This window comes from Thunnus albacares, chromosome 12, assembly GCF_914725855.1.
Source record: "Thunnus albacares chromosome 12, fThuAlb1.1, whole genome shotgun sequence".
NCBI lineage: Eukaryota > Metazoa > Chordata > Actinopteri > Scombriformes > Scombridae > Thunnus > Thunnus albacares.
In genome coordinates this window covers 6,546,730-6,558,959 of record NC_058117.1, presented here as the reverse complement: position 1 = coordinate 6,558,959, position 12,230 = coordinate 6,546,730, and the positions used below count along the sequence as shown (strand labels likewise).

Below are 12,230 nucleotides of genomic sequence, written 5' to 3'. Positions count from 1 at the left end.
AGAGCCTTTTTTATATTTTAGCTTTCTGTTCTGTTCTGCTCTCCTCTCTGACACATACAAAGTAAAACAGGGATGGTCACACTAATGACAACTACTTATCGAATGCATCCTCTCACTCAGCAAACACACACACACACACACACACACACACACACACACACACACACACACACACACACACACACACACACACACACACACATTTAGCCTTGCAGTGCTGTTTCTGATCAATACACCTCAAGCTGCTCTGTTTATTCACCAGTTATCCCCTCTGCTGATATTTAATATGGGGAACACACACACTAAGTGCCGATTGATTCATTTAAATGAAGCATTTATCGCTTGCAGCCTTCCCAGAGGTGAAGGGGGGGGGGGGCGGTATAATACTTCTGTGAAGCAACAAACATGCGGTCAAGAACACACAATTACTTCAACGGTAATATTTTAAGTATACATGCATTTTAACATCCCCACATTCTGTCTTTTGTTTACTGCTCAGGCAGGCGATATGGCCTTCAACCCAGGTGTCCAATGACAGGACAAATGCCTCTATGAACTCACCAATCACTTTTATGTAAACAGGTTGCCAAAGGAGCTGACTGAAGATGAAGGGTCAACAAAACAAAATCAAAGTGGGGATTTTTAGGAGGCATTCTAAAAGGCACTTTAGGTGGACAAAGGAAATCACTTTAAGAAATAGGGGTTGGGAGCAGAACATTGACCCCGGCTCTGTGTGTGTATGTGTGTGTGTGTGTGTGTGTGTGTGTGTGTGTGTGTGTAATCGCACGGGGGGCTAAAGGACAGGAGAATATGCCACACATGCAGAAGCAACCAATCAACCAAATCCCTCTTTCTCTTTGCTCGCTCGCCCACTGACGTTTCCCTCGCGCTCTTGGAATGAGCTGACCTCTATTACCCATGCAGGGGACGAGGTGTGTGTGTGTGTGTGTGTGTGTGTGTGTGTGTGCGTGTGTGAGATTGTTTACTTGTGGGAGAATATGGATGAGGGGATGGAAATGAGGGAATTACAGAGCGCTGGCCTTTCACACTGAGGGTGCTCTAATGGATAGTGTGTGTCTGCTTCTGAGTGTGTGTAACACAGCAAGGAGCAGCGACTGGGAGCATTTCTGCTTTACTTGTATACATACTAAGTCTTATTTGTTTCTTAGTGTTTATTAATGTGCAGAGGCGTATTTTTTCTTGAAAAGGGGACAGACTTACTCTGTTATTTGTCCAAGTCAGCTGAGACTTTTAAACTCCAACAGTGGTTTTCACTACAGAATGTCTGAGTGTCATTTTCTAATTGCTCATAGCCAATTTTTTGCTATTACATTTTGATTGATGCTTGGAATCAAACATTTGTTTCTGTCCACTTTAAGTGTCTTGAGTAAATGAGCACCACAAAACTGAACTCTACAATATTCAGTAGGAGTGGAGCACCAGAAAACACATGTAAGAAGTGTGTAAAAACAATGATTCAATTCCTTTTTGGTGTGAATTTCTTTATCCAATGTCCAACTGGTCGAATAAGGGTGTCATTATCAAACAAAAACATTTAAAATCACAGTGCTGCCTGTATGAATATGACATGTGTGATGTTCAGTCTTTCAAATCTCAACGACTTTCACTAGAAAATCATGATAAAACTGCAGATCGCTGCACGTTTCAGTGTTTAAACTGTTGTGTGTGTTCACCAGTGTGAACAAAGATTTGCATGTTTCCACACTGCTGCCTTTACAAAAGTGTTTTCCCAGTATCTAGCTTGTGTCTATGTCCCTATTAATGATTCTCAGGCAGCTCTGTGCTCTGAAAGAACACAACTGCAGAGAAAATCAATACCTGAAGAGACCCCCTTGTCACACAGTCACACACACACACACACACACACGGCAAAAACAGAATCCACACAAAATGCATCATTTATGACCCTCTACAAGTCGACTCTCCCACAAGTAAGAAAACTCATCATCAGAAAGTCATGGAATCACCGGGAGAGAGTGATCTATCTGATGCTGCGATGGGGAAACGTGACAGAGTCATTTTCTACAACTGGATCATGACATGCGTGTGTGGTCGCGTGCGTGTGTGTGTAAATATTTCTGTGTAACCTACTTTTCGATCTCACTGTTTTTACAGGTGCGCGGGGCGCAGGAGGAAGAGGAGGAGGAGGATGAAAGAGCGCTGGGGTCTGTCTTGCTGCTTTCCCCGTTGCTCGTTGAAGGCATCTCTGTGGACACAAAGACAGAGTGGACATTGGTAATGCTGGTAGATGACTTTTATAACTACACCTCACAGCTGAATTCAAAAATGAAGAGATCTAGTGAGAAGAAAACACAAATTCTTGGCAAATTATCTTGTCATGCGGATTAAGTGTCGCGTGTAATGATAAAATGAACAGATTGCTATGTGCATTTAGCGCTCTACACTATATATGAAGATCTATAATAATAAAAGTTTTTTGGTATTGGTAAATATCAGTATAGTTAGTGGTCATGCTTACCGTCACTGGCCCATTTGGAGAACTCAGGCGTTATTCTGTTAGAAGGCATCCCGCCGCTGCAACACACACACACACACACACACACACACACATTGGTATAAGGGGAACTCTCATCCATTTACATTATAAATACTATGGTTAAGTATCCTGTCTAGCAGTATGACTTCGTACTTGAGCACGGCTCCCCGTAGCGCCTCCCTCTCCCTGGCCTCTCCTTGGTCCTCTCCGGCTCCTGAGCAGGGGATGATGTCGGCCTCGGTGTACTGGGCCTTGCCGTACTCCAAGGTGTCGTCTCCGTCCACGTCGAGGTCGGCGTCGCTGTCCGCGCTCTCCTTGATACTACACGTGGCAAAACCGGTTCCTGAGAAATAATATAAAGATAATTGTCGGCCTTGCTTTTATTAATTAAACACAAAATAGCAGGAATAGGAGAACCTCTGCTTTTATGTGTGGAGAGCGGTATTTGTTTACTCTCACGACATGGTGAGGTTTGTTCTATAAGTGATCTGAGAGTTAAGTATGAAAAAATACACAACTATAAGTGACATCTTCATGGGCTTTGTCTTTTGTTTGCTTTCGTTCCTGCTCTGCCTTGACGACACATCATAGTAAGAATTGTCTCATTTTAAAGTTGAAGCAAGATAAATTAAAGGAATTTTAGATAAAACAGTTACATTAAAAATAAACTTGTATAAGAGAGGAAAAAGACTTCTTTTAACATTTGAAAACTTCAGCTTATTTAAGACTTCAGCTTTTTCCAGACCAATTAAGAGTTTGCAGAGAAAACAGGAAGATTTAGTCAGAGAAGGAAAGTGAAGAGACTGATGATGACTGACATCTTACCCATCAATCTTTGAGAGAGAGAGAGAGAGAGAGAGGGAAAGTGTGTGTGTGTGTGTGTGTGAGTGGCACTTCTATAAACCCAGTGATGAACGCTCAGACAAACCCTTACCACTGCCTGACTGCTCCCTTCAGCTCCACTTAGCCACAGAACCGGCTGTGTGTGTGTGTGTGTGTGTCCGTCACTTAAAGGCGTCTCTTCAGTGTTTGTTTGAGATTGTCTGTCCCCCTGTCACTTAGGCCCTGTCTCTCCAACCCCTTGAAGGTGTGTGTGTGTGTGTGTGTGTGTGTGTGTGTGTGAGAGAGTGTGTGAGTCTGTCTACCTGTCACTTACACCGTGTCTGTCTACCACGCTGAGGTAGGTAGGTGGTATGTGTGTGTTTGAGTGTGTGTGTCACTTACACCCTTGCCTATTGGAGTACTTGAAGGTAGGGAGGTGTGTGTGTGTGTGTGTGTGAGCATGTGTGCACTCGCTTAAGACTCTGAAGCTGTCTGTGTGTCTACCAGTGACAGGCTTGACAGCCATCTTATTTACACCTATCCCAATTTCTACAAGCTCTCAGCTGGACTAGTGTGCTCTGTGTGTGTGTAGGGAGACCAGATACAAGCTAGACAGAGTTGACAACCATCTTATTTAACCCCCTGTCCCAGTGTGTGTGTGTGTGTGTGTGTCTCCAAACTAGCAGTTGGTCTCAGCACTGCAGTCTTTGTCAAACTGCGAACCAGCCGCTGGGACTCGTCTCCACAGATCTTCAGGGATTTAAACATCTGCCGCCGCTTCTCATCCTACCTACAGTAACTCTGTAATTCATTTCACTCTTACTCTGGAAAAAATAAAAAAAATAAACGAGGGAGAAGGAGAGAGAATGTGAACACGACTGAAAGCCGCTGTGATAAAACGCGCCACCAATGCTAAGCCGTTTTACAACAGGCCCATGGTTTTTAGTGATCAAATAAAAAGGACCTTTTAACTTTTATTTGGTCTTGGCGGCAGAGGGGAACATATGGGAACAATGGCCACGCAGTGTAAATCTAGCAGCCTGCCAGGTCTGCTCTGCTCAGCTACTGAGGCTATAGGTTTTCAGGGCATGGGCGGAAGGCGAACGGAGCACATGTTACATTATACAGTCGAAGTAGTGAGACTTGAAAAGTTTGGACTCCCACACGTCTTTCCAAGACGCTTTCTCTACTCTGAGTTTACTTTCCAGAGCGGTCGTTCCATCTACAATACTGTGGTGATGAGTAAAATACAGTCTAATGTGTCATATTTAAAGTTGAAGTCCTTATTTACGTTTATACGGCCGATGGAAGACTATCTTCATCAGTCTCCTTGCCTTCTGCAGCCCTCAAACACTACAGGGGCTTGAGCCACCTTACCCACAATGCCCTGGGGTCAGCCAAGCCAGTTAAGGTAGGTAATAATCTGTGAACGCCATCGAGCTTCTCATCTGTCAGCTCTGAGTGATTGACCAAGATGAGAGAAAACAGATATACGTATGAGGTTTTTTGTCCGTGTTGTGGTGGTATTGGCGGCGGTGGGGGTGTAATCTAATCAATTGATCAAACTATAGATCCTGTGGCTAGTTGGCCACAACAGCTGGCAATAAACAGTGATACTGAGTGAGTGATGTTTTGGGGGGGGAACTAGTTTTGATAGTGATTTGGGGCTCAGAGGATTTGAAACAGAAAGTATGGAAAACCTACACAAACCTGATGTGTGTTAATTAATTAAAAAAAAAAAACAACCCAAAAAAGTGACCTGATTCAAAAGGGGATTAAAAAATAGTCCCAATCCAAGTAGACAGAATTGGGTTCTTAAAATATAAGGATTATTAAATAGTATAAATACAATAAAGTAGTAATTATTTCATAAGACAGATAATGGATATTCTGTGTCTTTTTATTGATATACAAATTTGCCTATATCACAGGCAGATTTCATGTGGCCTGATGTGTGCGCGTGCACGCTGTACATGTCTATAGTGTGTTCACTGTGCGTATATGTGTGTCCTGTTTGCTGTGTGTGTGTGTGTGTGTGTGTGTGTGTGTGTGTGTGTGTGTGTGTGAGAGAGAGAGTCAGTGTTCCCAGTGCTTCTATCTGTCCCTCTAAGCAGTCTTGGCAGGCCAATCTAATCTGGCCAGGGAAAGGTCAGCCCCACTCTAACTGCCTTTCACTCACATTATACACTGACGCCCCCCCCCCCCCCCCCCCCCCTCCTCCTTTTTCTTCTTCACCTCTCATCTTTTCCATTCCTCCTTTCCTCTCGCTTTTATCCCTCCTCTTTTAGTATAATCACTACTTCTTAACTTTATTCGCTCCCAGTTCCTTCTTTTTTTTCTTGACAGTTTGCTTCTTTTACACCTCTCCCATGACCCTTAATGGCTCTATATTTCTCTCCATTCATGTATCGTGTATTCTCTCTCTCTCTTTTTTTTCCTCTCTCCTCTAGCGCAGTGCTGCTCAATAAACTGTTTCACCTCTTTTCTGGATCAATACGCACACAAGAACTCCGACACTGCAATCCAGGTCTGTCTCATTATCATAACCGTCTCCTGAATATTGTTGACTCTTAACACTGTAACAACACTTTTTTTTTTTTTTTTTCTTCCTCCACAGTTACATTATTCATGACAACCCCGCAGGAGACACTCAATCTACATACATGTCCCCACAGCAACACTACAAGTCCGGATCTGAAGAGGCAAGGAGGATCAAAGGACTCATCAGGCCGACTGGCAGCCCGGATCAACCGATCGACCGACCTCGCCGACATTCCGTTACCATAGCAATTATCGGGACCCCCTAAGAAGCGGGGAGGAGGGGGTGTCAAAGGTCACTTCGCTATCTTTCTGCCATTTACAGGTCAGAGAGAAGAGCGAGGGAGAAGAGAGATGGGAAAAGGGACACGGGCACAAAGACATGAGACGGCCATCTTTGAAGTCCGTTTACAAAGCGGAGATTTCTCCTCTTTCTCCTCTTCTCAATCCCTCTGGGCCATTTCAACCTGCAATAATCCCCCCTCTTCTCCTCCTCTGTCTCTCAGGACGGCCTGATATCAAACTTCAGGATCTGTCTGTCTGTCTGTCCGTCTGTGGCCATACTGACAACCATTTTGTTCCAAACTTCAGTGACATTTTGTCTTTTCCAGCGTGAAGATTACTAACACAAGCTTTATACAGTAGGAAAAAAAGCAGAACTAAATACAATGTGTTATTAATACAATTCAAAAATGTTGAGAGAAGTTAAGACTGATATTAAAACTGTGGATTAGTTGTGTGAGGATGTATTTAATATGTTTTTTTTCCTGACATATGTGTTACTTCGCTGTTGATTTCTATAGAGATCCATCTGTAGTTCTGATCAGATGACTGGAAATAAAAGGGAAATGTCTGTTTCATACAACTCCTTAAGTTTTGTCTTGGACTCTTATCTATGACAACAGCATTATACTCGCCAAGTTAATTACTGCGATCTAGTAGTGAAATGATTAGTCAATTTTTTGCTTTATCCATTTCTCCAATGTGAAGGTTTGCAGCTTTTTTTGTCATTTTAAACTTGATATCTTGGGGATTTAGACTGTTGGTTAAACAAAATAATGAATTTGAAGGAAGTTTCTGTGGACATACATATAACAGCTGATCCTAAACATCTATAACAGTTTACACACTGACCTGCCCTGAAGGATTACCACCAACATTTTGGTTTTATCTCCAAATAAAGTGGTTCAGGTCATCTGACAAAACTGTTGGCTTATTTACATGTTGGACTGTGTTTGTCCTATTAGACTTGTTCCCTCTAATGAGCACAATACTATCATAACTTAGGCCTGGATATCAAACCTTAATACGTTCTGATGCTCTCAATAATGTGTTTGTAGCAGCAAGTATTGAAAAATGTTAAACACAGAGTTGGCATTGCAAGTCTGATCAGATTTATTATCTTGTTTACACATTGTTTGATCAGACAGTTCCTGATTTAAATCAAAACATAAATCAGGAACTTTCTGATTTAAACACGGACTTTTGAATGAATCCTGCAAAGTTATGAAGTAAAATCTAGTTACTTTCCAGCTCAGAAAGCAGAGACACAGACAGACAGTCTAGTAGACAGATAAAGAAGCTCTCTGTCTGTGCGAGTCCTTTCAACCTGGCTAAGCCGGTGCGAGACATAGGGAAGTCTTCCCTCACACAGAGTTGAATCATAAACTGATCTTGTTCGATTTTTTCCCTCCCTCCCTCCCTCACCTCTCCCTTGAAAGAGCCCCGTTCCCTCTGCCTTTCTTCCTTGCGCTCTCAAGGGGGGGGGGGGGCAGGGGGATGATGGCACTTCACAGAGGGATAGACCCTCTCTTCATCCTGCCAGCTGAGGAGACCCCCTGCAACATCTCTATCCGTCTAGCCAGCCGTTGGCTCTCGAGAGCCTGCTGGATTCAGCTGCGACTGTTAGAACCATTGAGGAGCTTTCAAGACAAAATCCACCTTCTGAGCCTTCTGCCTAGTGTGAGTCTGTGCATTTCAAGTCGCTCTCCCTGGGCCACCTCAGTTATCTGTGTCACATCACAAGGTGCCCTATTAGAGCGCGGCAGAAGGGTCCTGTGTCTGCTCGTTTAATGACGTGAAAGAAGAGATGGACAGATGGAAGGAGCATCGGGGAGGTGGATGGACAGGTGGGGGAGCTGCCTCCCACCCCGAGCACTGCTCTTTGCCAGGGTTTAGTTGAGATTTCAACATTGATCTGTCTTGTCTTCTCACTCTCTGGCTCACAGAGAGAGAGGGAGGGAGGGATGGGAGGTGAGGCTCAGCGTGTGTGTGTTTAACAGCGGCTCGAACAGGGAGAGAAGGAGGCGAGCAGGAAGAGGGACAGATGAAAGCAGAGGCAGAAAGGGTTTGAAAGAGCCTCTTAAGAGATGACAACGACTCTTTACCTCCATCTGAGCACATCTTGGTGGCTTGCCTCTCCACAATAGGGACACCGATGTGGGGTCCAATGCAGTTTGAAATGATCAAACTGCGTGATTTCCGACAATTAAGATACAGAAGATAAAATGTAGCCTACAGTATAAAAGTCTGAGACCACTTTCTCATTCAAATGAATGCTACTGCATGTTTCATTTGAAGGTGTGTTTTTGGGCTTAAGTATTAAGACTGAGTAAGTTCTCTTTCCTGTTTCATGATTTCAAAAGCAGTATTACTGACAATCTTCGAGTGCATGCTACATTAAGCAGATATAAATATTGGTTTTGCATTGGTTCACTGTTATACATCTGGAACTCATAAATGTGTCATTGCATATATAGCTGAGAAAATTACTCCATCGTTTTGATAACTGATTAATCATAAATCCAGCCAAATATCTGCTTCTATTCCATATTAATTACGTGGATTTGAGATAATGACAGCTATATGTGATGGCTGACGATTTTATCCCAAAACCATGATCATTAACCTGCTGCTATAACAGCTCTCTACTCTTCTGGTTTCAGGCTTTCCACATGATTTTGGAACCTGGCTGCAGAAATTTGTTCCCGTTCAGCCACATGAACATTAATGAGGTCCAACACTGACGTTGGGCAATAAGCTCAAAGTCAGCGTTCCAATTCACTCCAAAGCTTTTGGATAGGGTTGAGTTCAGGGCTCTTCTTCCACATTAAAGTCTGAAAATGATTTTTTCAGATGATTTCCCCAAACGGCTGCCCGGCACTATTCGACAGAGGTGTCCACGTACTTTCAGTCATACGGTGTCGTTGTTAATTGGAAATCTTTTGGACTGTTGGGCAGATAAAAACAGATGTCACTCTGGGCTCTAGAGGCTTGTGAGAGTCATTTTTCCTTTTATCTGGCGTTTTCTAGGCTCAACAATTTATTTTTAAAAAATAAAGAAAGAAAGAATCAAAAGATTAATCGGTAGTGAAAATAATAGTTTTGTAGTTCGTAGACTGTAGCTCCACTTATGTAAATTATAAAAAAAAACTAAATAACTTAATTTCTTGTGAGTAATCTAACAGCCAAATGTCCTAATCTTGTCAACATTTTGCTTCATAATATCAGAGTAGAGTCTTTTTTTTTTTTTAACCCCCCGAATGTCAACTTTATTTTCATTGGGTTAACTCAGACCTCCCATAATAAACAAAGGAGACCTCTCACTGAAATCTATAAATCTATAGCAGATACATAAAGGCTCTACTCATAAAGCTCAGTTCCTGAAAAAAAAAATAATAAAAAAATAAGATCTGCCCACAAGAGAAATGAAAAGTGAAATGATTTAAACATAATGAAAACAAAAGTTTGAGGAACTTGAGAGGAGCGACCAAAAAGAGACATGATGGAGTTAAGTGGGAGCACTGCATGTGTGTTGTGTCACAGAGCAGCTGCTGTGCTCCCAAGTGACCAGCTCTCCCTTCCACTTCTATAATTGCATTTCTAGGCGTGCACACACACGCTCACACACAGACCGAGTAGTGACCAGCAGGTCAATTGCCCAGCTAAATGTGTTTTCCTTCCCCTTGCTAAGAGGTTTGTGCAGGGCCGAGCCAAGCTGAGCTGGGCTGGGCTGACCCCCGGGCCGGCCCACTCTGCCACCAGACCACTGGCACCATTACGGCTCCCTGGTCGCATTCAACACTGGTCTCAGAGAAGTGACGCTACCAACTGTGGACGGGAACGGAGGGAGTGATGGACGAGCGGAGAGACAAAGAAGGAGACAGACAGACAGACAGAGAGAGCAAACAGGGAGCTGAGATACAGCAAACCCTGCCTTGACTGGATACGAGCACGGAGCAGTGACAGGTCAGTCAGTCACCTTACAACCAGACAGCTGCACACACACGCACACACCAGCACTGAATCCATTCAGAAAACTACAGGAAAGATAGGAGAAACAACCTGCCTCTGAAATAAAAGCTGCACTGTATTGTGTAGTGAGTGTATGTGTGTGTGTGTGTGTGCGTGTTTGCACCTCTGAATCCTCCTTCCAGCAAAGCCGTAGCTCTGATCCTCTTCTGCCCCGCCCACTCGTACTCCTCAAAGCCCCGCCCATTCTCGCCATCCATGTCTGCAGAGTCATCGTCGCCTAATGCACCCTCACGCTGATACACACAAATACACACAGGGGACACGTGTTAATTACATCACACACAGAGATTTACATTTTCAAACTACTGTGGAAACACAGATGCTTTTATTCTAACAGATCTCAACAACTTATAGCACACGACTTTACTGCTTTAGGTAGTGTTGTGGCAGAAAACAGGCCAGATCTCCACAGCACACTTCACCTGTACTGTACCGTACCATGTGCAGCTGTGATCTGCACTCGCACTGCTGGCACATTTTTAATATCTATAGTAATCACATGTTCAAAGTCTGGGGTTTGGACAACCTGCATGCAAGACCTGAACATCTCAAACTGCTTCTGTCTCTACTTTAGTCTCTTTTACTTGAAATCAAAACTGAACATCAAATCCATCGAGCTTGTGAGTAACTCAGGAGTTTTGCTGTTATAAAATCTACTCCATCTTTGAACTGAATTTGATTAGCTGAAAAAAAGTCTCATTTGTGTTTTGTTAGATTTTCCTGAGCTAAAAGTTGTCTCTCTGCGGCTAAGATAACACTTCCTTCAATTCTTTAGTCAAATGCCCTTTACGGTGGTATCTTTTAATGTGAAGCTGCAGCAGGATGAGACATGAGAGTGTTGGACTAGTACGGATGAGCCAGAGTTTCATATTTTTATTGGCACTGCAGCTGTATATTTGCAAAGGAAGACTGGACAGGATAACAGCCTAACAAAGTATAACAAAGAGCAGATCGGAAAACAGCGGGTCACTCCATTTGATCGCTAGTAAGAACAAAAAAAGAAAGAAACTCGGGCCCTTCTTGCAAGCAGGACGTGAACAGTGCAGTACGGGTCAGCGCAGGAATCTCACACTAAGAAATATGTGATGACAATCGCAGCTCACATGGCATGGTACAGCACTGGAACTTCTAAAGTACACTTTTGGGAAAGAGGTATTAGTTTATCTAAAGCTAGTGTCATGGATAGAAATCAGTGAGGTGAAATACAGGAGGAGTGGTGATTAGTGGTGATGATCTCTGTCTGTTGTTCTACGCTAAAGAAAATAATGAACGTCTAAAACAGGAAAGGAAGTCAGTAGTCGACAATTAAAATTAGAGAGAGGTGATGACTGGGATTACATCTCTATGTGGGCTACATCTACAGCAAGCAGAGCCGGTTTGGCCTTCATCTATAAGAAACTCCAGATGTGATTGTTATGCTCACACAGGAGCTACATGCCAATGATTAAGATGCAAACATGTCATATGGGATAAACCGCCACTTAAAAGAAGCGTATGAGGTGTATTTATTGAATGCTTAACATGTGAAGACTTTTAAATCATTGTGTGTTTTCTTAAGGTCAAATCTTTCACGCAGTTATTCCCATATGATGTGAATGCGGTCCCGCCATTTAAAAGAAAAGATTCTAGAGAAAAAAAAACTACATTTTGCTATTGGTTGGTGTTTTTTGGACAGCTTCTACAGGAAGTTAAGAGGTGATTGGTCAGCATCTACAGGAAGAGAAGGGTTGATAGGCTGTCCGACTGGCGGTAGGCGGGGTTCAGGGCCCGGATTGTACTACCTGGATCAGGCATTGTTCCACATGTCTACTCATCTCCTCCTCGCTCCCAGCCAATGGGGCACTGCACAGCGGACATACCTGGCCCCCCTCCTCAGGCTTCCTCCTCTTCATCTTTCCTATACGGGCTGGAAGTGGTGGGGAAGTGGAAGAAAGAGAAAGACAGACACACACGTTTTTTTTAAATCTCAATTTAGTTTTAATGTTCTTCATCAATTAAGATAATATTGCTGGTGTCGAGGCACAGGAGAGAAGCTAAA

At 43.2% G+C, this 12,230-nt stretch overlaps 1 protein-coding gene across 6 annotated transcripts in view; it reads right to left on the bottom strand.

Annotated features, from left to right (window-relative positions):
- Window positions 1-12,230, bottom strand: part of rnf220a (ring finger protein 220a) — a 261,492-nt gene that overhangs the window by 16,295 nt on the left and 232,967 nt on the right. For 4 of the 6 annotated variants that reach the window (XM_044368495.1, XM_044368496.1, XM_044368499.1 and 1 more), the window contains 5 exons: window positions 11,974-12,098; window positions 10,296-10,425; window positions 2,672-2,861; window positions 2,501-2,556; window positions 2,113-2,227 (listed from right to left, as the gene is read on the bottom strand). In XM_044368495.1, coding sequence (XP_044224430.1) covers window positions 2,113-2,227; window positions 2,501-2,556; window positions 2,672-2,861; window positions 10,296-10,425; window positions 11,974-12,098 — 616 coding nt within the window. The remainder of the gene's footprint in view (window positions 1-2,112; window positions 2,228-2,500; window positions 2,557-2,671; window positions 2,862-10,295; window positions 10,426-11,973; window positions 12,099-12,230) is intronic. The other 2 variants (XM_044368498.1, XM_044368500.1) reach the window with 1 other exon arrangement.